Source organism: Stegastes partitus, unplaced genomic scaffold (genome assembly GCF_000690725.1).
Source record: "Stegastes partitus isolate 25-593 unplaced genomic scaffold, Stegastes_partitus-1.0.2 Scaffold390, whole genome shotgun sequence".
In the NCBI taxonomy this organism is placed as follows: Eukaryota; Metazoa; Chordata; class Actinopteri; family Pomacentridae; genus Stegastes; species Stegastes partitus.
The window spans coordinates 72,659-96,256 of record NW_007578121.1 but is presented as its reverse complement, the minus strand read 5'-3'; the positions used below and the strand labels follow the sequence as shown (position 1 = coordinate 96,256).

General features: G+C 40.1%; 1 protein-coding gene across 9 annotated transcripts in view; it reads left to right on the top strand.

Annotated features, from left to right (window-relative positions):
- The window catches only part of ehbp1l1a (EH domain binding protein 1-like 1a), a 47,686-nt gene extending 24,492 nt beyond the window's left edge, over positions 1-23,194 (top strand). For 4 of the 9 annotated variants that reach the window (XM_008285174.1, XM_008285172.1, XM_008285173.1 and 1 more), the window contains 20 exons: positions 2,125-2,565; positions 2,759-6,646; positions 6,731-6,796; positions 6,995-7,189; positions 7,913-11,094; positions 11,188-11,242; positions 11,448-11,654; positions 11,932-12,381; positions 12,814-15,240; positions 15,498-15,663; positions 16,033-16,199; positions 16,278-16,326; positions 16,430-16,942; positions 17,047-17,086; positions 17,239-17,273; positions 17,476-17,587; positions 17,864-17,963; positions 18,546-18,619; positions 19,218-19,332; positions 21,087-23,194. In XM_008285174.1, coding sequence (XP_008283396.1) covers positions 2,125-2,565; positions 2,759-6,646; positions 6,731-6,796; positions 6,995-7,189; positions 7,913-11,094; positions 11,188-11,242; positions 11,448-11,654; positions 11,932-12,381; positions 12,814-15,240; positions 15,498-15,663; positions 16,033-16,199; positions 16,278-16,326; positions 16,430-16,942; positions 17,047-17,086; positions 17,239-17,273; positions 17,476-17,587; positions 17,864-17,963; positions 18,546-18,619; positions 19,218-19,332; positions 21,087-21,180 — 12,376 coding nt within the window. In that variant the 3' untranslated portion in view covers positions 21,181-23,194. The other 5 variants (XM_008285175.1, XM_008285176.1, XM_008285177.1 and 2 more) reach the window with 5 other exon arrangements.
- The last annotated feature ends 404 nt before the right edge of the window (positions 23,195-23,598 follow it).

The following is a 23,598-nucleotide window of genomic DNA, read 5'->3' as shown; positions in this document are numbered from 1 at the left end:
TTAAATGTTTGCATCAATATGAGAACCCTTATCCAAAGCACTTGAGGGTTAACCTCTCATACACTCTTTCACTCACTGGTGTCAGTGAGACACCCTGTAAAATACTGGCCTTGCCAACGATCAATGTGAGGGCCACTCTCTTGCCCAAAAACATGTGGCCAAGAGGAGATTAGTGGATGAGTCTTTCTACCACCTGAGCCACAGTTACCTCTGTAGTTAAACCCTACACTGATAAAAGCTTTAACTGTATTACTGTGGTGGCTTTTAAGGATTCATGTAGACATCATACAGTATGTGTTCTTCCTTTTTTGCATAATGGTGAATGAGGTTGAAGATGATTCTGAGTCATACAAGAAATCTTAGAGGAAATGTGGACCATGGGCTTTGGTCAATATTGAAGTTCAGTACAAAATACCTTGTACAGACAAGGATTTACAGATGCAGTTACCATCTTTTTGAACTCCTAGAATACTTTTTTTCCTGAGGCTGGATGTCTGGTAAGGGACAAGGTTATAAATACAAGGGAACAGAAATAGAATAATGCCCTGTTCTTTGAAATGATTGCTATACTTTCCCAGTTTTGTGCAGTTTCCAAGTTTATAGTTGTATTTTATACATTAGTTATATGTTACTTGGTAAATTATGTAGACAAAAGAGTGACTGGTGAAGAGAGCCAGATATCATTATCAAAAGTAAGTCAACAAAAATTGCAGACTTGCATTTGTCATTGAGGACTCCAAACATAATGACCACCATGGTGCTACATTTCTGTTGAATGTGTTACCTATAAAAATTAGGGAGGATCATAAGGCCAAAGCATGTTTTGGAAATCTGCTTTATTCCATCTGACAGTTCAAAAACATTCAATAATCTCTTTTTGGGGTGAGATTTTGTAGTGACATAGAGCACTTAGTAAACAGCGTTTAACTAATGTAGCGTAGCATGCTTTGACTAACATTTGTCAGTAGCTGGTTAGGCTTGGATTTGCAGCTTTGTGTTTAATTACTTCAACCCACAAACAAAATCCCTATTTGTTTAGCTTGAAAAGACTCCTGGGAATGTTTGAAAGAAGTCCAGATTAAATACAGAACTATGCTGCAATAAACTAAGAACTCAGCTGCATTTGAGGGCAGGAAGGATGTTTGCAGGCCAGAATTGCTGTTGCTCTTTGTAGTTTGTTTTTGTGTTTTGTATGTAGAGTTTAAGTGTGAATTTAAGCTGAAAAAAGTAAGCTCACACCAAGAGTACAGACAGTTCCTTTGTGATCTCAGGAACTGTAGTCCACAAGGTCACGAGAAGAGATAAGTTTTCATCCATTTTAAAAATGTACATCTTTAAGTGGGCTGCAAGGTGACTTGGTGGTTAGCACCGTCGCCTCGCAGCTAGAAGATCCTTCTGCGTGGAGTTTGTATGTTCTCCCCATGCAGCATGGGTTCTTTCTGGGTTCTCCGGCTTCCTCCCACAGTCCAAAAACTCGTTGAGGTTAATTGGTGATTCTAAATTGTCCGTAGGTGTGAATGTGAGTGTGCTTGGTTATTTGTCTCTAAGTGTAGCCCTGTGATGGACAGGCGACCTGTCCAGGGCGTCCCCCACCTTCTCCCCGAGTCGGCTGGGAAAGGCTCCAGCCCCCCTGCGACCCTAGTGAGGATTAAGCGGTGTATAGATAATGGATGGATCTCTTTAAGTTTTTATGGAATGCAGATTCCTGTGTTTTATTACAGATATGGCTGTGCATGAATATACTTGGCTAAATACACTTGACTAATTCATGTAATTTTAAAGAGGATTCTTTTTTTATGTTGAAATTTGAGGGGAAAAAAAGTAGTCAAACTCATGCAAATGAACAAGTGTCTGGCAGCATTATATTTATTGTTTTGAGAGGCTTCTGCTACTTGGCACAACTGATGATCCTTTTCATGATTTATCAGAAAATGCGTGTTTGGTTGGTTACTGTCTGGTTTGATCCTGTTTCACATTTTTGTAATATATACTTCACGATCCATTGCTTTTGTGCTTGAATGCAACTCAGTGGAGTTATGTGAATCTGACCTGGATGTGTCTGCATTACTGCGGTGAAAAATGTCCCTACATCATAACTCTGATCTACATTTGTTTGTCCCTCAGACCTGAGAGTATGACCACACATCTGACCCCTAGTCCCAGAGTGCCCTTAGCACCAGGGTTAAAATATTGTAAGATGCCAAAAACACAGACGGATCAGACAGAGTTACGGTCAACATCTGCCATCGTCCGGCCAACACTTCCTCCCTTCACTTCAACACCTGAGCAGAACCTTGATTTTCATGATCCAACACCTACTTCAGTAAAGGAGCGTTTGGTGAAACCAAGAAGTCACTTGTCCCAGATGTCCATTCAGTTAGGAAATCCAATAGCCCAGCCAGAACCTGTTCAGCCTATAGCCCTTTCTTCTACCAACCGACAGCCTACTTTGACACCGTCCCAGGAACCTTTGTTGTACTTGCCTGAAGCTGCTACAAACTCTGACTCAAAACTAACAGGAGGAACAATAGCTCTTAAAAAAGAAGCTCTAACTATGGACTTGGGGTAAGTGTGTCATAGTCCTCTGTCAGTCAAATCCTCCCAATTTTGTAGTCATAAAAAATGTAAAGTCTTGGATTAGCTCTGAAAATGCAAGCAATGCAGAAGTAAATCATGGTATTTACAGTTTTGAACAGCTTTATAAGGCATTTCAGTCTTTTTATTCTGACACAAATTTTGGTGTACTCTACTCCTTTAGAAATGAGAGCATGGCTACCTCAGTGTCATCTTGTCTCAGAGATGCCAAGTCTGCTTATCCTCCAGTGGTGATGGACAAAATGCAGGAAACTCAGTCTGGAATACGGTCCTCTGTGACAAACGTACAGCGGAAAAAACCACCAAGAAAAATTTTAAAAAGCAAACCTCCCGTTCCAATACCTGTTTTGGATAAGAAAGCTATATGCAACATGACTGTCCAAGATCAGGTCACTTCAAGCTTGGATTCCCACTTTGGACTTATCTCAACACAGCAGCCCACAACAAGAAATTTATCAAAACAAAGACAAGAATCTCATGTGAATTTTGCGTCTTCTTCAACACAAAATGATTTTGTGCTTGGTTTGGAGGACAGTAAAACTGAAAATTTGTCTTTGTTGAAGGACAAGGGACCATTGTGTCAGAGAGATGGAGTTACACAGGAACTTGTGCTACCAAGCTCTGCAATCAGTACCGAAGAAAAGTCTGTGTACATATCTAAGGTGCAACTCGGTCCTTTGTGTCCAAGAGGGAATTTAGTTTCTCATTTACCTTCCACTGTACAGCCTGAAACTCAAATTGGAGGAACAATGAGAGTACCAAGCATGATCAGGTTGCTCACAGGCTGCCCACAATATTCCAGCATTCCTGGCATGGTATCTTTACATCAGTCACAAGTCATGTCTTGGCCAAATGATAGGCACTTATTGTGTCAAAAGTTACCCAGTAACAGGATGCCATTACTCTTGTATTCAAATCAAATTAGTTCACTTAATGAGGATAGTGCTGAAATTGCAAAAATGGTTACCATAATTTCGTCCTGCACCAAGTCAACCAGTATCCCTGGATTCCCATCCACATTGAAACATGAGCCAAATATGACTGACCTTTTACCCACATGCCCCAGAATTTGCAGGATTCCAGGTTTAGCTTCAGTTGTATTAGTAACTGACTATGAAAAGAATGTTTGGGACAGATGTTCACTGTGGAAGAAATCGCTACAGATAAAGGAAGCATTTGTTTTACATGTGCCTTGTGTTCAGGAACAAATTGTCATGAATACTAATAAGATTAAAACCATGGTGGCCATGTTACCAACATGTCCTATAAAGGCCAGTGTTCCAGGGTTTCCTTCTGCACCATTGCAGCAGTCTTCAAACACTCTAAGCATGGCCAATCTTCTACCTACATGTCCAAAGGAGACAATGATTACAGGTATGCCTTTTAGACAAAGCGATATGTCATTTAATGGCAACTGGCATATTCTGAGGGACTCCATCATAGATAGGCCATTGAAAAGGAGTCCTGTTCTGCTTCAGGGGAAGTCACATGAGGATGAAAAACATATAAAACACATGGTCAATATGTTACCATCTTGTCCTAGGAGGCAAACCATTCCTGGGTTTCCCACTGTGCCATGCAAGGACTCAAGTATGGCTAGTGTTCAATTTCCACAAAGGCAAGATTATAGAATGGCAGACTTCTTGCCTTCTTGTCCAAGAAAAACCACAGTCATTGGTTTACCCTCTAAGGAGCCAGTTGGTGAAGGTTTGGTTATAACCAGGCATGTTTTATTAAAGAAACAATTTAGTAAAGGTGATGTTTTGATTCAGGATATATCCCCAGGTGCTGATCAAGAGCCAGACAAAAGAGAAATATTCAGTTCAGTTGCAATGCTACCCTCGTGTCCTGTGAGGTCTTGCCTTGTGGGTATTCCTACGCGACCCCAAAAACTGATACCTAGTGTTGTCAGCCTGGTGGTTATGTGCCCTAAACAGACCCAAATTCCTGGAATCGCTTGTCAAGATCAGAGCTTTTCACAAAACAAAGAATGGCATGTTTTGAGTGGATTAATTAACAAGTCGGCAGAGAAGAATACTCAAACTTACATTGCTCAGTGGATGCCGAAAGATGCAGAAACCATTAAAGATATGGTAAACATGTTGATAAGTTGCCCACAAAAAACCCAAGTGTTTGGTTTGCCTTCAGCTCCACGACAAGAACCCAGTATGGTAAACGTAATGCCCTCATGCCCCAGACATAGTGGAATCCTCGGTATACCTTCAAAGATTGGACAACAAATGGGTTCTCTCCACTGTATGGAATGGTTTACTTATAGAAGCTTACAGTGGGAGACTCCAGTTATCAAAAGGGAAATGCTGAGTGCAAATGCTCCTTTGTGGTTTGATAAAAGAATGTGTGTAATGTTACCCTCTTGCCCTGAAAATGCCAGGGTACCTGGGTTTCCCTCTGCTCTTATGCTGACAGATGGGTCAACTATGGTAAATTTCCTGCCTAGTTGTACAAAACAATCTAGAGTTCCTGGAATGCCACTTAAAGACACCACCAAACAATCTGAGTGGTACACGGAGAGAATGTCACTGTTGTGCCCTAGGGAGAAATCTGTAGTTACCGTTTATGTAGAGGATGTTAGTGTGTTCTATCTGGACTGTGAAATGATTGTAAATATGGTGTCCATATTGCCCTCCTGCCCACGGACAGCCTGCTTACGAGGCTTTCCATCGTTACCATGTCAGATGTTGGAAGATGCACCAAGTATGATAAGTCTGCTACCTACTTGTCCTGTTCAATCCAGAGTTTGTGGATTGCCATCTAGAGTCCACAGTGAGTTGTTTCAAAGAGAATGGAGTGTAAACAAAAGACCAGTATGGGAACAGCCATTAACAAAATCAGGGAGGTCATCAGTAATCCATAACCATGAGATGGTTTTTAGAGAAAATACAGTGGTTAGGATTATGGTATCAATGTTGCCATCCTGTCCCAAACATTCTAATATTCCTGGAATTCCTTCTAAGGCAAGAGAGAGATCAGTGCAAGCTTCCATGAAAGAGGCTGCTACCATGTTAAAATCTGTAGACACTTTTCCAAAGCATAGTACAATTCCAGGTTTACCTGGACAGAATGTTGCAAAAGAATGTGATGGCTGGTATGTGGATAGGAATGCAGTATGGGAGACCCCGTTTAATAGCAGGTATGGAGTTTTTTACCATGATCATACAGTAAAGGATCTGTCATACAGGGAAAAAGACATAATGCTGAGCATACTTCCATCTTGTCCACGACAAGCCTTGAACCCTGGATTTCCATCTGCTCCACGACCCAAAGCTGTTGATGTCATTACTGAAAAAAATCCAGACATGGTACAGATGACGGCATGTTGCCCCAGACAGTCAATAGTCATAGGTTTCCCTTCAAGAGTGTCAGTTTTTTCTGATGCTGAAGTAGGCTGGCCAGTGGTGATGGCAAAGATGCAAGAGTGCTGTGATTTTAACAAAAAGTATTGTTCTCCCCGCAATGAAATAATGAAGGAAATTCTCTCTCTTGAACCTTCATCTGCAGATATTGGTCTTACTTCCTGCTTCACAGCTGTTTCAATGTCTGACACTGACCAACTTCCAAATATGGCAAATATTGTCCCTTCTTGCCCAAAGAAATCATCTGTTCTTGGGCTGCCCTCAACAAATGTGCACCTTTCCGGACAGGGATGGCCAGTTAAAATTCCACAGTGGGAGGACTCAGGACTTGAAAAAAATGTGAAGAAAAAAGAAAAGCTCATGAGTCAACACCTATCATTGGAAGAACAACCTGTTTTACCAGAGGATGTGGAACAAACAATGATTATTGAGTCATCGACCTTTCCTGATAAAGACGCTGTCAAAGATGTATCATCATCAAATTCTGAAGTCCAAGTGAATCAACCATCCTCGAGAGATGAAAAGATTGAGATATTATTGGATGAGGCCAACCCAGCCAGATTAAACAATGACGCACAGAATACAAAATCAGATGTGTCCTCATATCTGGAGATGTATAAAGATGAACAGGGCTTTTGGACACCAAATAAGGAAGATGTAGATGTTCTAGAAAAAGGGTGAGTTGTTGGAGAATTTGAGGTTTCTCTGTAATGTGATTGGGTTAGTGTTTGAAAATTTTTGCTTTTTGATTCTGTTTTCAGAAAGTTGCATTGCAGAATGTGGCACTCCATTCCTGACATGCCACTATTCTTGACTGTTAGGAAGAGGTGGGTGGGTTGCCTTGTTTTGCACTGTGATGCAATGAGGTGATGCATTTTTACAACAATGCATTTGCATCTCACTATTTGCTTACTCATTATGGCAAACTTTATATTTGTTCAGTGTGTCATTTGTGAAGTTGTTAGTTAGTCTGTGGTTCCCAAAATTTGTTAAGTTTTACGTCTTTTCACTTGTCATTGTTTCAGCCTGATGGGTCAACAGAATACCGAAAAGGGAGATGCTACTGTTAAAGAAACAGAGACTATTGAAGTCACTGTTGAGGAACGGGGTTTTTTGCCTTTAGATGTGCCAAATAAAACTTCCTTAGTAGAGTCGATTGATGACATTTCTACACATTATGATACTGCGGGTCAAAAATGTGGTAGTTGCAGTGGGAGTGGGTAAGTGTCAAGTGTCAGGATGCTCTATGTGTTGTGATATATGTTGCATGGCTTTAATTCATTTTGTCCTCATGTGGTAGACCTCATTCGTTGTTGTTCATATTTGAATTATAGTAATACTACTGAGCAACATGTCTTGAAACATAGGTTGCTTAGTAGCACAACCACTAAAGAAAAATAGATTAAAGATAAAGTAAAGGCCCCAAAGAGACCATGTAAGAACCAGGTCAGAAATCTCATGACACACTTAATTGTTTGGAGAGGAGTTCTTAATGTTACAGCAGTGGCTATTAAATCTTTTGAATTAAATCCCGTTTTTGTGAAATCAACCTCAGTAAAGGTTTTGGCTTTTTGTTTGTGGAGTTCAGGTCTTTTTCTCTAGTGGAGTGGAGATGTTTAAATACTAACTGGAGTGACATGTGGGGTGAAGAGCATTTGTTGAATTTGCATGTGTGAGACTAAACTGTCATTTTATAAATAGTAACACGTCGCGATGCGTAACGGTGCTAGATATGTAATTTTGTTTTAATTTTACTGTAAAGCACAGATTGCTTTCTTGCAGATTGATTGAGAAAGACTATCAGACTTACACTGTATTTTGAAAAAAATATGTAGGATTAAAATGCTTATTATGCTAATGTACTAATACATGATTTACATTTTCAATTTGGCATATTCTTACAGTGTGTGTTGACTGTAACTTTGTATTTACCTTCTCTTTAGAAATGAAAACTTGGTTTTACCACAGTCATCATGCTTTGTTACTGGTGCAACAGGACTCTCAACTCAAACCCAAATAAATCATGCTGAACAGCAGTCGCAGAAACATCCTTCAAACAGGATTGTGCAATGGGAGGAGCTACCAAAGGTTGCCACAGAAAAATATCCTACTGACAGGATCATCCTATGGGAAGAGCTACCCAAGGCAGCTACAGAGGAAACTAGAAAAGCATCAGAGGAAGAGGTGGAAATGATAGAAGAAATTGTTGGCACAGTCCCGTTGTTCCCTGGGGTTTCTATGATGTTACACACTGACGATAATGATGTTGATGATGAAATTAAGACGAAAGCAGATGCTGGAGGGGCAGACCTGTTGCCGATATGCCCAACTAACAGTGGCACATTTGAATTTCCTACTATTGTTAAAAAATCAGATGAATCCCTTCTGGCCAGTGACTTTACCTGGAATGAGCCTTCAAAGGATAATGACATTATAACCACTGAGCATCCTCTTCATGTAGAAAGACACGTAGATCTAGCAGAACAAATGATCGATAATAACTCCTCCAACCCAAGTGCACTGTGTGTGCCTTATTTTGTGAAGCCTGAAATTGACCACAGACAGTTCGCTTTATTGGAAACTTGTTCCAGTGTGACGAACATTGCTGGCATGCCGTCCAAATTGCCTGTTAATGAAGAGAAACACTGGTTTATAGAGCAAAAGGTAATTTGGCAGAAATCGTTAAACATGAAGGAAATATTGCCACTGTGTACATTAAAGGAGGATGAAAACCACAGGACGGAAATGGTTTTACTGGCCCCCACTTGTCCCAAGGAGGTTAGAAATCCAGGGTTTCCATCTGTACCGCAGTATGGCTTAGTTTCTCATGGACCAGGTGTGGCAGATATTTATCCCTTTTGTTCCAATATAATCAATATACCTGGTTCAGCATCAAATGACAGCACATCATGGATATCTCAACTGGAGCCAGTCTTTGAAAAGAAAATGAAAACTGAACTTGGTACCCTGACAGTTCTACCAAAAGAAAAGGATGAAATGAAACAAATGGGTGCAGTGGTACCAACAAAGGATTCATGCATACCAGACATCACATCAATTCCACCACCCACTGTGTCACATCATGTAGCAGAAGGGATTAGCATTTCAGGTTCTTGTCCAAACGCCTCTCAAATTGAAGGCATTCCATCATTATTGGAGCATCATTTGTGCGAAACTAGGGCTACAGATTACAAACCCTTTGCAGTAACACAACCAAAAATTAACAAAGTCATGATTGAAGATAGACCTCACCATGATGAAATGGAGGCCATGTCATTATTAGCCCTAACCTGCCCCCAAAAATCTTCTATACCTGGATTTCCATCTGCTTTTGAACCTACCATCATCTATAATGTGTCTAGTGGGGTTAATCTTCTTCCATCTTGCCCAACTGTCTCAAGCATGACTGGCTTTCCATCACTACAGAATGCTGACAGCAAAGACTGGAACACCATTCATGTGCCATTATGGGAGAAGCAAACTCAAAATGAATCTGTATTTCTACTGGAGGACAATAAAATAGACACAATCATGAAAGGAGCTGTTTCACTTGCACAAAGTTGCCCAAAAGAATCCTGCAACTCAGGATTTCCCTCTGCACCAAAACCCAGCATCACTGATGTTGCTGACATGACAAATATGGTCAGTCTTTCAAATTCATGCACACAAGTGTCTCAAATAGCAGGATTTCCATCATGTCATGATCCAAAAGAGTGGACAATCAGCAAGGAGCCACTTTATGAACCACAGATGAAAGAAGAACAAGTGTCACTGATTGACATATGTGAAAGAGATAAGAAAGCAGAGAAAGCAATGGTTTCTCTTGTACAGTCCTGTCCCAAAGTGTCAAGTATTCCAGGTTTCCCATCTGTTCCACATCCCAAAATTGTGCATTATGACTTAAATGTAGTCAACCTCCTTCCTTTGTGCCCTCTAATTTCTTCTATACCTGGATTTTCATCAATTGAAGAACACAAGCAAGAAGGATGGGCTTCTGGATCGGGTTCATTGATGCACAGGCCACAAAAGAATATCCAGTTCAGGATTAAACACTCCCCAATTAACATAGACGATTCAAGCTACATGCTTTCTCTGGCTCCGTCTTGCCCAAGAGCATCAGTAATTCCAGGAATCCCATCTGTTGCCCGATACAATATTGTAAGTCTCAAGTCAGCTTGCCCCGAAGTATCCAGTTGCCCAGGATTTGCGTCCTATGATGGGAGCTCCAAATTTGGATGGATTTTTGATCCACACGCTCTGTATGTTAATCTTCCAAAAGAGACAGTTTTTGTGACTGACAGTCCTAAACAAGATGGGCAAACTGTGAAGACAATGTTAGCCTTAGCACTGTCTTGCCCAGAAGCATCCAGGATCCCTGGATTTCCATCTGCACCTCAACCAAAATCCAAGCTTGAACCCAGTATGGTAAATTTTGCATCTTGCTGCTCCACTGCTTCACGTCTTGAAGGATTTGCATCCATGACTATTGTCCCAAACATAAAGTGGCTAAGTGGAACAAAGCCAATTTTACAAAAACCTCAGAAGAAGAGGGCAGAAGTAATTATTCCACATACTGGACTGGAACAACTGGACTGCTACAACATAAAAGGCATGCTGACATTAGTGACATCTTGCCCAAAAAAGGCCAGATTATGTGGTTTTCCTTCTGCTGAAATTGGAAATAGACCACCAGATATGGTTGGTTTATGCACATCTGCTCCATGTGTTTCATGTGTTCCAGGTTTTCCATCATTAAGAATGCTTAGCTATGAATGTACAAATATACAAACGAGGACAACAAAGAACAAGATCTTGTTTGAAAAGCTGCAGAATGACAAGATTCTGATTGCAAATTTTCCTGCAAAACATGAACATAAACAAGATGAAATGAAGGACATGGTAGCAATGGCTTCATCATGTCCAAATCTGACTCAAATTCCTGGACTTCCCAGTATTTCACAGTTAAATCCAACAATAGAAGAAACAATCGCTATTCCATTGCTGCCTCCTGCTGAAAAGTATACAATGCAAGAATTGCCCATTGCACAGTTATGTCTCAAAGACACAAGAATTCCTGGTGGTCCCTCTGCATCTGTTAGCTGTCCCAGTACAGAACTTAAAAATGGTGAGATATTTGCAAAGTTAAGATCAAGCTCACATTTACCTTTCTTTATCCTGTTTCTTTTTGCACATTTTGTTATGTTTGCTTTTATGACAGAGAAGAAAGTCAAAGATGGTGCAAAGCAAAACATAGAACTTTGTGTTGATAATGGGTAAGTAAAAAAGCCCAGCCTTCTTGCATTTTTTAATTTATTTTTTTTTGGTGTGCGAAGGTTTTAGTGTTTGCCTAACATGGACTATTTGGACCAATAACCTTATAGTGCATGGTAGATTGCATTTTATTCTTTGCATTTTTATTATGTTGCTGTATGAGCCCAAAGGATCATGCCTCCAAATCCTTTATATTTGGGTCCTCAGCAAATCACAAGTAAAGAGGACACCAGGAGAGGAAGCCCAAACTGTGAAGAAAACAGTGGACACATCAGAGCCAGTAGGAGTCTTGGGTTGGGAAGTATTGGAGACAGAGGGAACAATGACAGAAAAACAGTCAGATTCCTCTATGTCAGCAAAGGAGGAACAGACCTTTGGATTAGTAAAGACTATTGTAGGTGTTTTCCACAAAGGGTAAGTGTAAGATTGGTCTGAAACTAACAGTGTGAAGCATGCAGTAAGCCTAAATGGAGAATGTGATATTTACTAGTTCAGTATAACTCATTCTCTTTCCAAATGTAGATTTGAGTGTAGAAAAAAATAAAAACTGGACTGCATTTGCCTGGGAACTTATTTTACAATTTTCTATGTTTATTCATTTTTATAACTAGCAACATGTTTATTGTAAACATTGTTTTTGCATGGTATCAGATTTCATTCACTCACACCAGTATCCATCCATTTCTCACAGTTATGAAACAGTAGCATCCATTTTGGGGCCATCTAGCTTGGCTTTAGCTGAAGTTGATCACCAACCCAAGGCTGTCTCTTCTATGGATCTAAATGCCAAGACAGTGACCCCTTCGGATGAGTTTTTCCCACAGTTCACAGATATCCCTGCATCCATACAGAAGACAGACGACAAGTTTGAAGACATTCACACCACACTTGCTGAATATTCAACAAGTGTGGAGCCTTACATGCAGTACTTGGTAGATGATAGAGGGTCTCCATCACCAACTACCGACAGTGAAGAGCAGTTTTTAGTTTGTGCAAGCATGAAGAAATGGCCGCCATTGACAGAGGCAGATATCACTGAAATATCAAAACAAGATAATAAACGGCAGGACTCTGAGGTAGAGACTGAGGTAGAACAGGATGAGGTTAGAACAGTGTTGACTTCTTCGTTGCTGGACAAAGGGTGAGTGCTGGTGGACTATGTTTGGTTGCACGGTGTGTACATGTTCTGCATTTTTGGTGATAACAGTTCTCTTGTTCTGCTTATAAGCACTTACTACTCAGAAAATTGTGAGGGACAGTCAGCTGTTTGTAATAGCCAGAACTGGCATTGTGAGTGGAATGGTAGTATTGTTTTTCTTCATGAAAGCTGTTGTTCACTAAAGTCAGTTTTGTCTTTGTCTCCTTTATTTGCTGCTGTGCTGTTGTCACGATAGTGCGCATGTAAAGCAGAATATTATAAATGACGTTCACTTGTGCTTATTTTTGTGTTTTAAGGTTTGGCTTCTGTATTTTTGGTCAAGAAGATAAATAGTTTGAGATAGGGTGCATGCTACAAATGTTTGACAAAATCAAGAACAGCAAATTCTGAAGCTTTTCCTTTCTTTTCCTTAAGCCCCCAACAAAACAGCTTGGAAGAAATGTCAGCTACATCCCTGCAGCCTACATCAAACAACCCACTTACAAATACTAATACACATAGAGAGGTACTCTTGGACAAACCGTCAGATGATCAAAACATTAGTCCAGTTACAGCACAAACTGACATTGCTGTCCCTCAGCGGGGTAGAAAGCCGAAGCGAAAAGTTCAAGAACCTCAACAGAAAGGCTGTGATCAAGAAAGAGACAGTGTTCCTGTACGACCACTCAGGAGGAAGGATAGTTTAACGCCAGACCGCAAACAACAAGTTGACGTCTTGTCTGTCAAGTGTCTCCCTGAAGTTTTTCCAGTTCAGTCTGTAAAGAAAAGTGCTACTGGTGAAATATTTCCTACACAACCGGCCACTGATGTAGCCCCCTCTTGTAACATAAAGAAAACAGACAGTAATGTTCCCCTAGGTGTACCTCAGAATAGTCATCAACTTGAAAGTGTTACCGCTCAAGTGACGTCTTCCACAGATGACTGCAAACACAAAGGGGAAGCTGAATCAGCGCAAATATCCATGGATGTCATTCCTCCTCCTCGTGTAAAAAGAAGAGACGATAGTTTGTCACCTGAAACTAGACAAAGAAATGCCCCTTACAAGCCACTACGTGTCACTACAGAAAAATCTGTTCCAGTAGTTCATGACCAACATAATTTGAACACTACAGTTAGTTCTACTTTGGAAACAGATCTTGTTATTTGCCAACCTTGTGAGAGAAGCCCTGATGTCTCAGGTAGTCTTGAACCATTGCTGAACATTGATAAACTCAGTCAAATTGCCAATGACAAGAGCTTCTCACAAACAACAGAGAAAAAAGATCACATAACCAGAAAACTTTCTCAAGAAGCTGATTTGGGTGGGAGTGCATCCCTACGGACAGATACAGAATTGGTGTGCTCAAAGGACACAGTACACATCTCCTGTCCTCTGGAATGTCCCAAAAAAGATACTGATACTTCTATCCAGGCTTCCTCTCACAAAATTCCACCCTCTGACACTAAAGAAATTCAGAGCATCAGGCCAAAGTCAGAGGTATTTCATGTTGAGCAAACTGCTCCCCTTTCAATCATTAAGAAGATACGTCTTCCTCAACGTGGCAAGAAATTGCCTTCAAGCAAATCTGGAAGAACAGGCAGTGAGAAGACAATTGTGGCACAAAATGTTGAAAACAAGGAGACTATTACACCAATCCAGTCCAACACAACAGTGGGTAACATAAAAGAAACAAAGTCGCCAACAATAGCTGATAGCAGATCTGTTGGTGCAATTGATATCACATCTTCCCAGAAATCAGATACAGATGCAGAAAGTGACAAACACAAAAGTCAACCTATCCCAAGGCCTCGTGTGAGGAAACGTTTCAGTGGCTCATTCCCAGATGATTTTGTAGCTACAGAGACAGCATCTCGGGCTTCTACCGGAGAAGAGGCACAAGCAACAAGACAAAGTGGACCTTCATCCGTTTCTTCAAGAACTAGTGCATTGTCAGTGGAGCAACAGAGTAAAGACATTTTGCTTCTTCCTCCAGCTGAACAACCTTCTACATCTATAGAAGAAGAGACTAGTGTACAGTTGAGGAGAAGTAGATTTTCAGTTGAGAAAATTCTTCAAGTGGAAGATAATGAGACTTCAGAGAGAACACCAAAAACCTCAAGCTTGCCTGTGCCAAAACCAAGAGTAAAGAAACGTCTCAGTGATTTGTTCCCAGATGCCGCAGCAATTTCTGGCTCACCACCTTCCTGCCAGTCAGACACCATAGCTGATACCATTGATCCTGAAATGGTTTTACAAAATGAACAGTCAAGCTTGCCTGTTCCATTGCCTCGGGCCAAGAAACGCCTTAGTGCAACTTTTTCAGATAGCACACAACCCGTAGACAGTTTATTTTCCAAAGACATGGAATTGTCTCAGACAAACCCAAATGATAAAACTGTCACTAGTAAGGAAACAAAGGAAGGCTCAGCATCACTGGATTCAAGTGTGATCTCTGAAGGAGGTTTTGTTGCAATCCAAAGTGAAGATGATGTTTCATTGGAATTGGAAAGGGAAGTGCTTGCAGCAATGCAAGAAGAATTTACTGAATCATGCTCTGTAGAAGACACTGATGAAATCATAGAAGGCTGGACCTTTACGGATGAACCTGTTATTACAGATGAACCAGGGAAAGCTACAGAGCCAGTGCTTGAGCAGGTTGACGTTGAAAAAGTCTTGGAAGCTGAGGTTGATAGGTCACTTGCTTCAACTGTTGCTTCCTCTCAGGATGACTGGCTGCATGTAGAGGATGATAAAGACAGTGAACTAATGGAAATAAACATAAGGAAGGAAATAAGGGATGAAGAGTTGGACTTTGGCTTTGTTTCTGTAGATGTAGCTGCAGGTTGTTCAGAGAATCAAAGGTAAGCCTAGTCAATATACATTCAGGTGTGGGGGGTGTATTCATAACTGAGACGTGTGTTTTCCATCATTGATTCTTTACACAATAGGATGTCACCACATTTTCTAATTATTTAACTTTGTCAGTGTATGTGGTTTCAATAGCAGCACGGTCTTGTAAGTCATCAATAACAAGTGTGTTGGTTTGAAAACAAACATGCCTTCTGAAAAAAAGTGGGTTTTTAAAATCACTTTGTTCTGTTTTTGTGTGTCTTTCCAGGCAAAGGGAAAGTGGAGAAGAATCTGCAGGTTCACCTGTACCTGTACCTCGTGGCAAAAAGCGTTTAAGTGGTTCTTCCCTAGATGACAGCAAGTCCCAAGTTTCTGCCCTCCAATCATCAACAACCCCTCAGAAAAGACCTGCAGATGGGGCTGCCTCTCCAAATGTATGTTCAAGCTGCATTTAGCAACATATGCGTTTTAATAATTGATCTGATGACTGCATGCGATGTGCAACATATTCTGTGGACTCAAGGAACTCACCAAGAATTATCACCATCTTTGCAGTTCCGCTAAGTTTTAAGGAGCTTGTTAAGTCTTTATTTTTGTTTTGTAGCCCACAAACTGGTCACCTTAACCCCTTTTCCAGCAGCAGCATGTGTTATTATTTTCCTCTTGTCCATATTGGCCAAAAATACTAACAAAAAAAGATTGTAATTGAAGCTTTAATAATTGTCTTTGTTTACTTAAGACCTCTGACAAAATCACATTTCTGCTACAATCATTTCCCAGTATTGTTACCATGTGTCTTTTAGAGCCTTTCAGCCAATCCCACCTTGGTGATGTCTAGTCAGTCTCTACTGGAATGGTGTCAGGAGGTCACAAAGGATCACAAGGGAGTAAAGATCACCAACTTCAGCACCTCCTGGAGGAATGGCCTGGCCTTTTGCGCCATCTTACATCACTTTGACCCAGGAAAGATGTAAGAAACAGCTGACATATGATTCGTACTACATACACTGTTTATGAGATTATTTTATCTTCTTTTGCTGTTTTCTAGAAATTATGAAATGCTGGATCCGTATGACATCAAGCACAACAACAAAAAGGTGATTAAGCAGTTGTGTTTTTCTTTAATTACAGATAAGCATAATTGTTGGTTGCTAAGTCCTAATATAACCACATATTTATATGTTTCTTAATTTATTGCAGGCCTTTGATGGCTTTGCCGAACTTGGCATTTCCAGATTGATGGAGCCTTCAGACATGGTCATGATTGCAGTACCTGACCGCCTTATCGTCATGACTTACCTCAACCAAATCCGCACCCATTTCACTGGCCAAGAGCTCAGTGTGCTGCACATAGACAAGAACAGCAGTGAGTCAAGCTATGCCGTAGCAGGGGACCGGGAGGGCCAAGAGGATTCTGAAGCAACTGTTCGCTACTGTGCCCAGAGGCTCCAGGAGGAGGGTATAAGTCTTGAGACTAATGGGAGTGTAAGCAGTGCAGACAAGGAGAGTAAAACCAGTAAGGATGTTGTTCCACCTCCCAGAACAAAACGATTGCAAGTTGCAGGGGAAGGTGGAGCTCAGTCACCAGTGGCACCGCCAAGGACTCATTTCCTGTCTAAGTCAGGCTTCTCTCATGTCAAAGACGCTGATCTGGTCAAGAAACGTAGGTCACAGCGGAGGAGTGGGTCAGTAGAAGAAGGAGACATATCAGTGGTATGATGCCTTACTACCTTATTCATTTATCCCTTTCAGTCTCAATGTTATCGTCTTCTCTCACTTTTCTGTAATGCCTGAGGAACTGTTTTTGGTCTCTGTAGGCTGTTGCAGCGCAAGAAGATCAGAGAAAGTCAGATACTGGTTAGTTCTTTTGGAGATTTTTTTTAACCATCTCTTTTTAAAACTTTATTTTGTTTGTTGTTGATTTTATGTCAATGTGATCATTCTTAATTTAAAAAAAAAAAAAAAATATATATATATATATATATAATTATTCTTATTATTATCTACAGACTTTGTGGACGAAGAGGAAAGACCAGAAGGCCAGGTCAGGAAACAGTTTATTGTAGAGCGTAATCTTTAAAACTGTTTCCAAACTGAAGTTGAGTTTATAAGAAGTGGCAATTCCCTAGCTAGCTTGTTTCTCTGTTTCAGACATGGTCACATGCCTATCATTTTTATTTAATTATGTATAATTAATAGAAAAACAGCGTATGTAGGTAATTGCGTGTATATATCAATGTATCCAGGACCCCAGCCAGTATGTGCTGAATCAGATGGAAGCCCTGGAAGCAGAACAAAATCACATTGATACCAGAGCAGGTGTGGTGGAGAGGAAACTCCGACAGTTACTGGAAACAGGTAGAGTACTTCATGGCTGCAGATAGATGCTTGTTAAATAAAATTTAAGTATAATTGTAAGTATACAAATTGTAATGTATACACTATTATTTTGAGGTACTAAATTATTGATTTAAAAGGAAAAAAAAAACAAAACAAAAAACTATAAAAACAGCATTCCTGGTCTTTTTCATGATTGGAGGATTAGGATCTGAAACTTCATTGTGCCAATGTAGGGAAGAAAGAATATGGCATTAACTAGGAGAAGGGTGACTGTAATGTGACTTTGTCCTGCAGGAAGTGACAAGGTGGAAGAGGAGAGGTTGATTCAGGAATGGTTCATGCTGGTCAACAAGAAGAATGCTTTAATCCGGAGACAAGACCATCTGCAGCTACTGTGAGATGCACACAGTAGTGGATGTTCAGACCATGTGTTGTATAAACTGTACACCATTCAGAATTGACAAAATAATCTCACCACATCGTCCATTTTGAAGCTTAGCTTAAAGGAATCACAGCATAGTCTGTGGTTGTAAACTCTGTCCAAGAGGAGAACTATAAAATCCAAATATTGGGTATTAATTTACTGTCTTTTACGTGTAAAAGGTTTTGCCGCAAAGTATCTATTCTTGACCTTTGATTTGATGGTTTTAATAGTTTGCTTGCTTTTTTTTAACCTTTCGACTGGAAGTTATCTTCATCAGCAGATGGACTTTTCTCACTTGTCATGGAGATGTCTCAATACTTGTCACGTGATAAACCATCTTCATCAGTACTGACAACACTACATTGGCCTATATGATTGTAAGATGCAACGAAGAGCTCTTGAAAAAGTCCTTAAGTGGACCTAAAGTCACAATTTTGTCTAAAAACGTAGCATGTAAACAAATGGGACTGTGTATATTAGTTTTTTAAGCTATAGGATAATCCCCTTCCCCAACCCCACCCTGAATAAGTACCAATGTCATTTAATTGACAGGTTGGAAGAACAAGACCTGGAAAGAAGATTTGAGCTGTTAAACAAGGAGCTGAGGGACATGATGGCAATTGAAGGTACAACTATATTTAAACACCATAGGTTGTGGTTTATTAAATGAAGACTGTAGTTTTGTACATGTGGCAAATAAAAACATGTTTTTTCTACTGTGTAAGTCTGCTGAGGAAGTGCCTTTAAGTATGGTTTAGTTCACACTTACAACTTCTCTTTTTAACAGTGAATAAGGAAACTCTGTGGGGAGCTTACAGCTGAGACAAGCAGCATTCTGGGAATGAGGGTTCAGAGTTTTAAAAAAAAAACTTCTAGCTCGGCACTTAAAATCCACTTACGCCCAATTATATTAACAGTCATGTTCCACTCAAATACACCATCCTAAATGCAGTCATACGTTAACCTGTCTTTTAGAGTAGTGAGAGGAGTGATGTAGGTGGTTATGTGTGTTTAATGATAGCTAATGGCAGTTCCTGTTATTGACTACTCAATTTGTTAGCATCAGTAAACTTCCTTTAAACTCTAACTATTCTAAAACAAGCTTTTAGGTTTGATGGAGTTCCATCATTTTCCACTTCATCATTTTCCTTCTTTTCTCTCTCAACTGTTGTTCTCTGCCTCACCTATTGTCCTTTGTTTTTTTCCTGTTGCTTTGTTGTGCAGAGTGGCAGAAGACTCAGGTCCATAAGCACAGAGAGCAGCTGCTCCTTCAGGAGCTCGTGTCACTGGTTAACCAGAGGGACGAACTGGTCCACAATATGGACGCCAAGGAAAGAGGGTGAGACACAATCACTGTGGTGGTTGGGGGGTTACCAAAGTCCATGTGTAACACCTACATGATAAATGTGATAGATGTGATGAACTCACACCCTTGGATACACATATATGTGTGACTACCAAATATTTTTTTAAATACCAGTGATCTGCTTAAATAGAATTACTGCATCCTGGGTTAGAGAGCAGAACAAATCAAGATTGAACTATTTTTTCCCGTTGTATTACTAGTAAACCACTAGGTGGCTGAATAGTGTAAGACTGCAACAGCCAGCTACAATCCAGTTTGTAGAGTGTTGTCATGTAGGACCTGTAGTACAGGAGGATGTGTTCAAATATGTCAGGATAAACCCACATTCTACTCAGCAATATCAGAGTAGTATGAGAAAGACAAAGAAAACAGCCACAGCCAACAGACTCAAAGACAATTCCGAAATAATGATAATAAGACATGCAGCTGTTAGAAGTGTGAAAAAAAGATCCTTGGTCGTATGGTTTCCTGCCTCTGGAACTGCACCTGAATATTTTGTGTCTGACATGGTTTCTCCATTAAATAACATTCAGCTACCTTATAAAGTTTCTTAACATCCATCCATCCCTCCATTAGCTTTACACGCTTTATCCTGCTGAGAATTGTGGGGTCCATCCATTAATGCATCAATTTTCCATTCACTGCTTTTTTCTGGGGAGGGTTGTGAGGAAACCAATCCAGGCACAGAGAGCAAATGCAAACTCCACACAGAAAGTGCCCAGCTGGTTTGATCTTCTTGCTGTGAAGTGACATTGCTAACTGCTGCACTGCCTCAAATGTCACAGTGAAGTAACAATAGGAAACATATGTGAATGAAAAGAAACTTAGATGTTCTCTGTGAACATTGTCTAGCTTTAGTGGATCAAACACAAGCAGCCCCAGCTGACTAGTCATAGTTCCTGTAGTCTACATAGGGTATATCCTTTTCCACTGTACCCCTGATGTGGGAAGACGTGATGACTGGAATGTAAACTACGTGTTGCAGCTCGGCACACCGACAATTAAGTTTAATCAGTACACCTGTTTACATCTGAGGCATAGTGGCTAGTTTTCACTGTCTACAGGTTTACCTGACATATGACTTAGTCAGTACTTTGAACTTTCCAAGGTGACTTCTGAATTCAGAGCTTCAATCGTTTCATATATCACTACACCAAACGTAAACTTGTCCTCTTATCGCATCTTATCTTTTTCAGCTGAGCTTTTATTTGCGAAATGGGGGAGGATATACAACAAATTAGAAGCAAATAAGAAGTGCTTCTCAGTGAAGTCAGTGTCTGTGGAATTCATCCAAACCCTGGTTTAGACTTTTGCGTGAATGTTTGAAGTTTGTGACCTCTTAGTTGAGCTTCTATTTACACACAGGGTTGACTGAAGTTGTATTCAAATTTAAATTGTTAGAACGCATATCTTGATGAAACCTTGCAGTTGGCTGACAGTGCAGCAACAGCAACCATAGTACTCCACCCTGTAAGCATTCACATACTGTACTCATACTGTGGTCATTTTGACTGAGTATATAATCACTGACGTTACACACAAGAGGCAAAAGAAGAAGAATGGCACCCAAAGGCAAAGCCTCAAAGGTTGCAAAGTGATGTGAAGTGCATGCAGAGGCTGTATTGATTCAAGTACAAGAATCTGTTCCATCAGAAATGTGAGATGCACATCTGAAGCACATAGTGTGTACACAGCGTGTGACTCTCCTTCTGTCTCCTTATCCTCAGAGGTCTGGAGGAGGATGAACGCCTCGAACGTGGCCTGGAGCAGCGAAGGAGAAAGTACGCTAAACAGCAGAAAGAGAAGTGTGTGATGCAGTGACTCTATAAACCCCCAGCCTTCAAACGCTGGGTCACCCGTCTGAAAGAAAGTGGGTCAAAGGAAATAAAAGACTTGACAGTTGTGCTCGATCCTCCTCGTCCTGCTGTAAAAATTGATTGGCATGGCTTTAAGTTAACAGTAAGGTGACATTTTAGTCAAACCTGTTACCACAGCTGATCCGAGGAGGGTGCTACCCATGAAGAACACGTTACAACAGTGTGGGCTTGCTGTGTATTTCTATTGATAACTTAGATGTTCCAGACCCAGAGTTGTACTCTTACAAGCGTTAATTACAGTATGTTTAGGTCCTGTATAAATTGCACTGTTAGATGTTTGGTTTGCTCTCCTTTTTCGGTGGTCAGAATGTGGCACCAGGCTCGATTTTATAAACTGAAGATCAAAGCAGTCAGTGCAAAAATCATTTTCACATATTTACATTTTTGGACAATATAGAATGCTCAGCACACAGGGATGTTGACCCGTTCAGCAGAGGAGGTGCCAGTGCCATTTGCTTTACAGTTTCTTTAGTATTTTTCTGTTTATTAGCACTGCTGTTACATGTTGTGATAATGAATGTAAAGTATGTTGGAAAATGGAAATGTTTGGCCCAGTCAAAAACACTTTAGACTAGGGTGAACAGGGATTGATGGTCTTGAAGACTGACAATAGCACTGACATGATGGGATTGGACCGGCTGATAACCAAATGACTATAGATCTTAGCTAGACTAGGGAGCCCCATCAATAGCCAAAAAGCCCTCCAAAGTGGATAGCAAAATACAGTCCGTCATTTTGTTCTAAAACCACCATATAAATGTCTTTGCTTTTATTAGCAGGACATTATAATAACATGACTGAACATTATTTTATTATACATTATAAGTTCCCTTTTCCATTGGAGTAAGGATTTGTTAAATTTAGGCTTAAAGGACTAGTGTGTAGGATGTAGTGGTATTTGGCAATTAGTGTGCTGATTGCACACAACCAAAAACACCACACCTCCCCCTCCCCCTGTGTGTGCAAGAAATTACTGTGGCTGCTAAAAATGCAAAAGGCTATCTCTAGGATCAATGTTTGATTTGTCTGTTCTGGGCTACTGTAGAAAGATGGCAGGGCAACATGAGAGAGGACCTGCTCCTTCTGGAGATGCTCATTATAAGGTAATGAAAATCCAGTGATTTGTACTTACAGAGGATTATACACAACTGAAAAAAAAGGAATATTTTATTCCATTTCTGCCAATGGGTCTGTCGTACACCCTACACACTGGACCTTTAGAAAGTACCTAATTATTACCAAAGGTCAAAAAGAACAGCTGTGGTCATTGTGCAGCTCAGACTTCTAACTAACTAATTTCTTTGATTCATTTAAAACTTTATTATTTATTTAGACATATCAACTGTAGAAGCAGGGACAGTTATGTCTGCCTCATTAATAAGTACTTTAACCAAAGCTAGTCACCTTTATTATTACAGCTTTTAACTTCCGTCTGTGTACAAACTGTTGTTTCAGTACGGTAGCATTTAAACTCTGTGTAAACTGACCATAAAACTGACATTTCTGAGACTTGAGATAAGAGACTTAGTTGCCCCTGAAGAACGAAATGTGGATGGGTGGTAAGTATTTCAACACTTTCAGTGAGTCCTCTCATTTATTTTTCTGTACAAGCCAAATATTACTGAGCACAATATTGATATTTACTAAGAGTGAATTGACATCTTCATTGCTTTGAGTGTGAAATACAGCTTCCTTTTTGGTTTTGTTCTGAGTTTTTACTGTTTTTACTTCAGTAGAAGGATATTCTGTAACATTACTGCACCTGAAAGTTTCTTTTTGTGTGTAAAAGTTTGCAATTCTCTTGTTTTCCTGACGGTTATAACCAACAATTGTATGGAATCGTTACAGCTTGTCAGAAGGATGATGTTGGAAAGTTTTAATTTTTGGCTTTTATGTAACATTTGCACTATTTGTAAAGTTTGCAAAAATACAAAAGATGTGAATGCCTTTACACATCATGCGGTAGTTTTTCTTCTCAGTAAATCTGTTGCCGTACATTTCTACCAGTACTTAAAATTATTAAGAATTTATTTATATTCAAAGGGTGATGATAGTCACTTTACACTGCAGATGGCCACTATTTTGTACTTTTTAAGGTTAGCATCTTGATTTTGTGTACAGTCAAGGCTGGATGATGAGAGCAACTGCCCCCTGAGGCTCTTGATTACATCTGACTAATTGCATGAAAAGGCATAAAATAAACTAAAAATGTAGCGTCCAAACCACATACTCCTGACCTTACAATTGAGTTCTAAAGTCATGTGGTCTATTTGATATTTACCTTTTAATTCTGGGGGAAAAAAATAACTGAGAGAGGTGTTCAACCTGCAGTTACCTTCTGATATAATTCAGAAAAGGAACA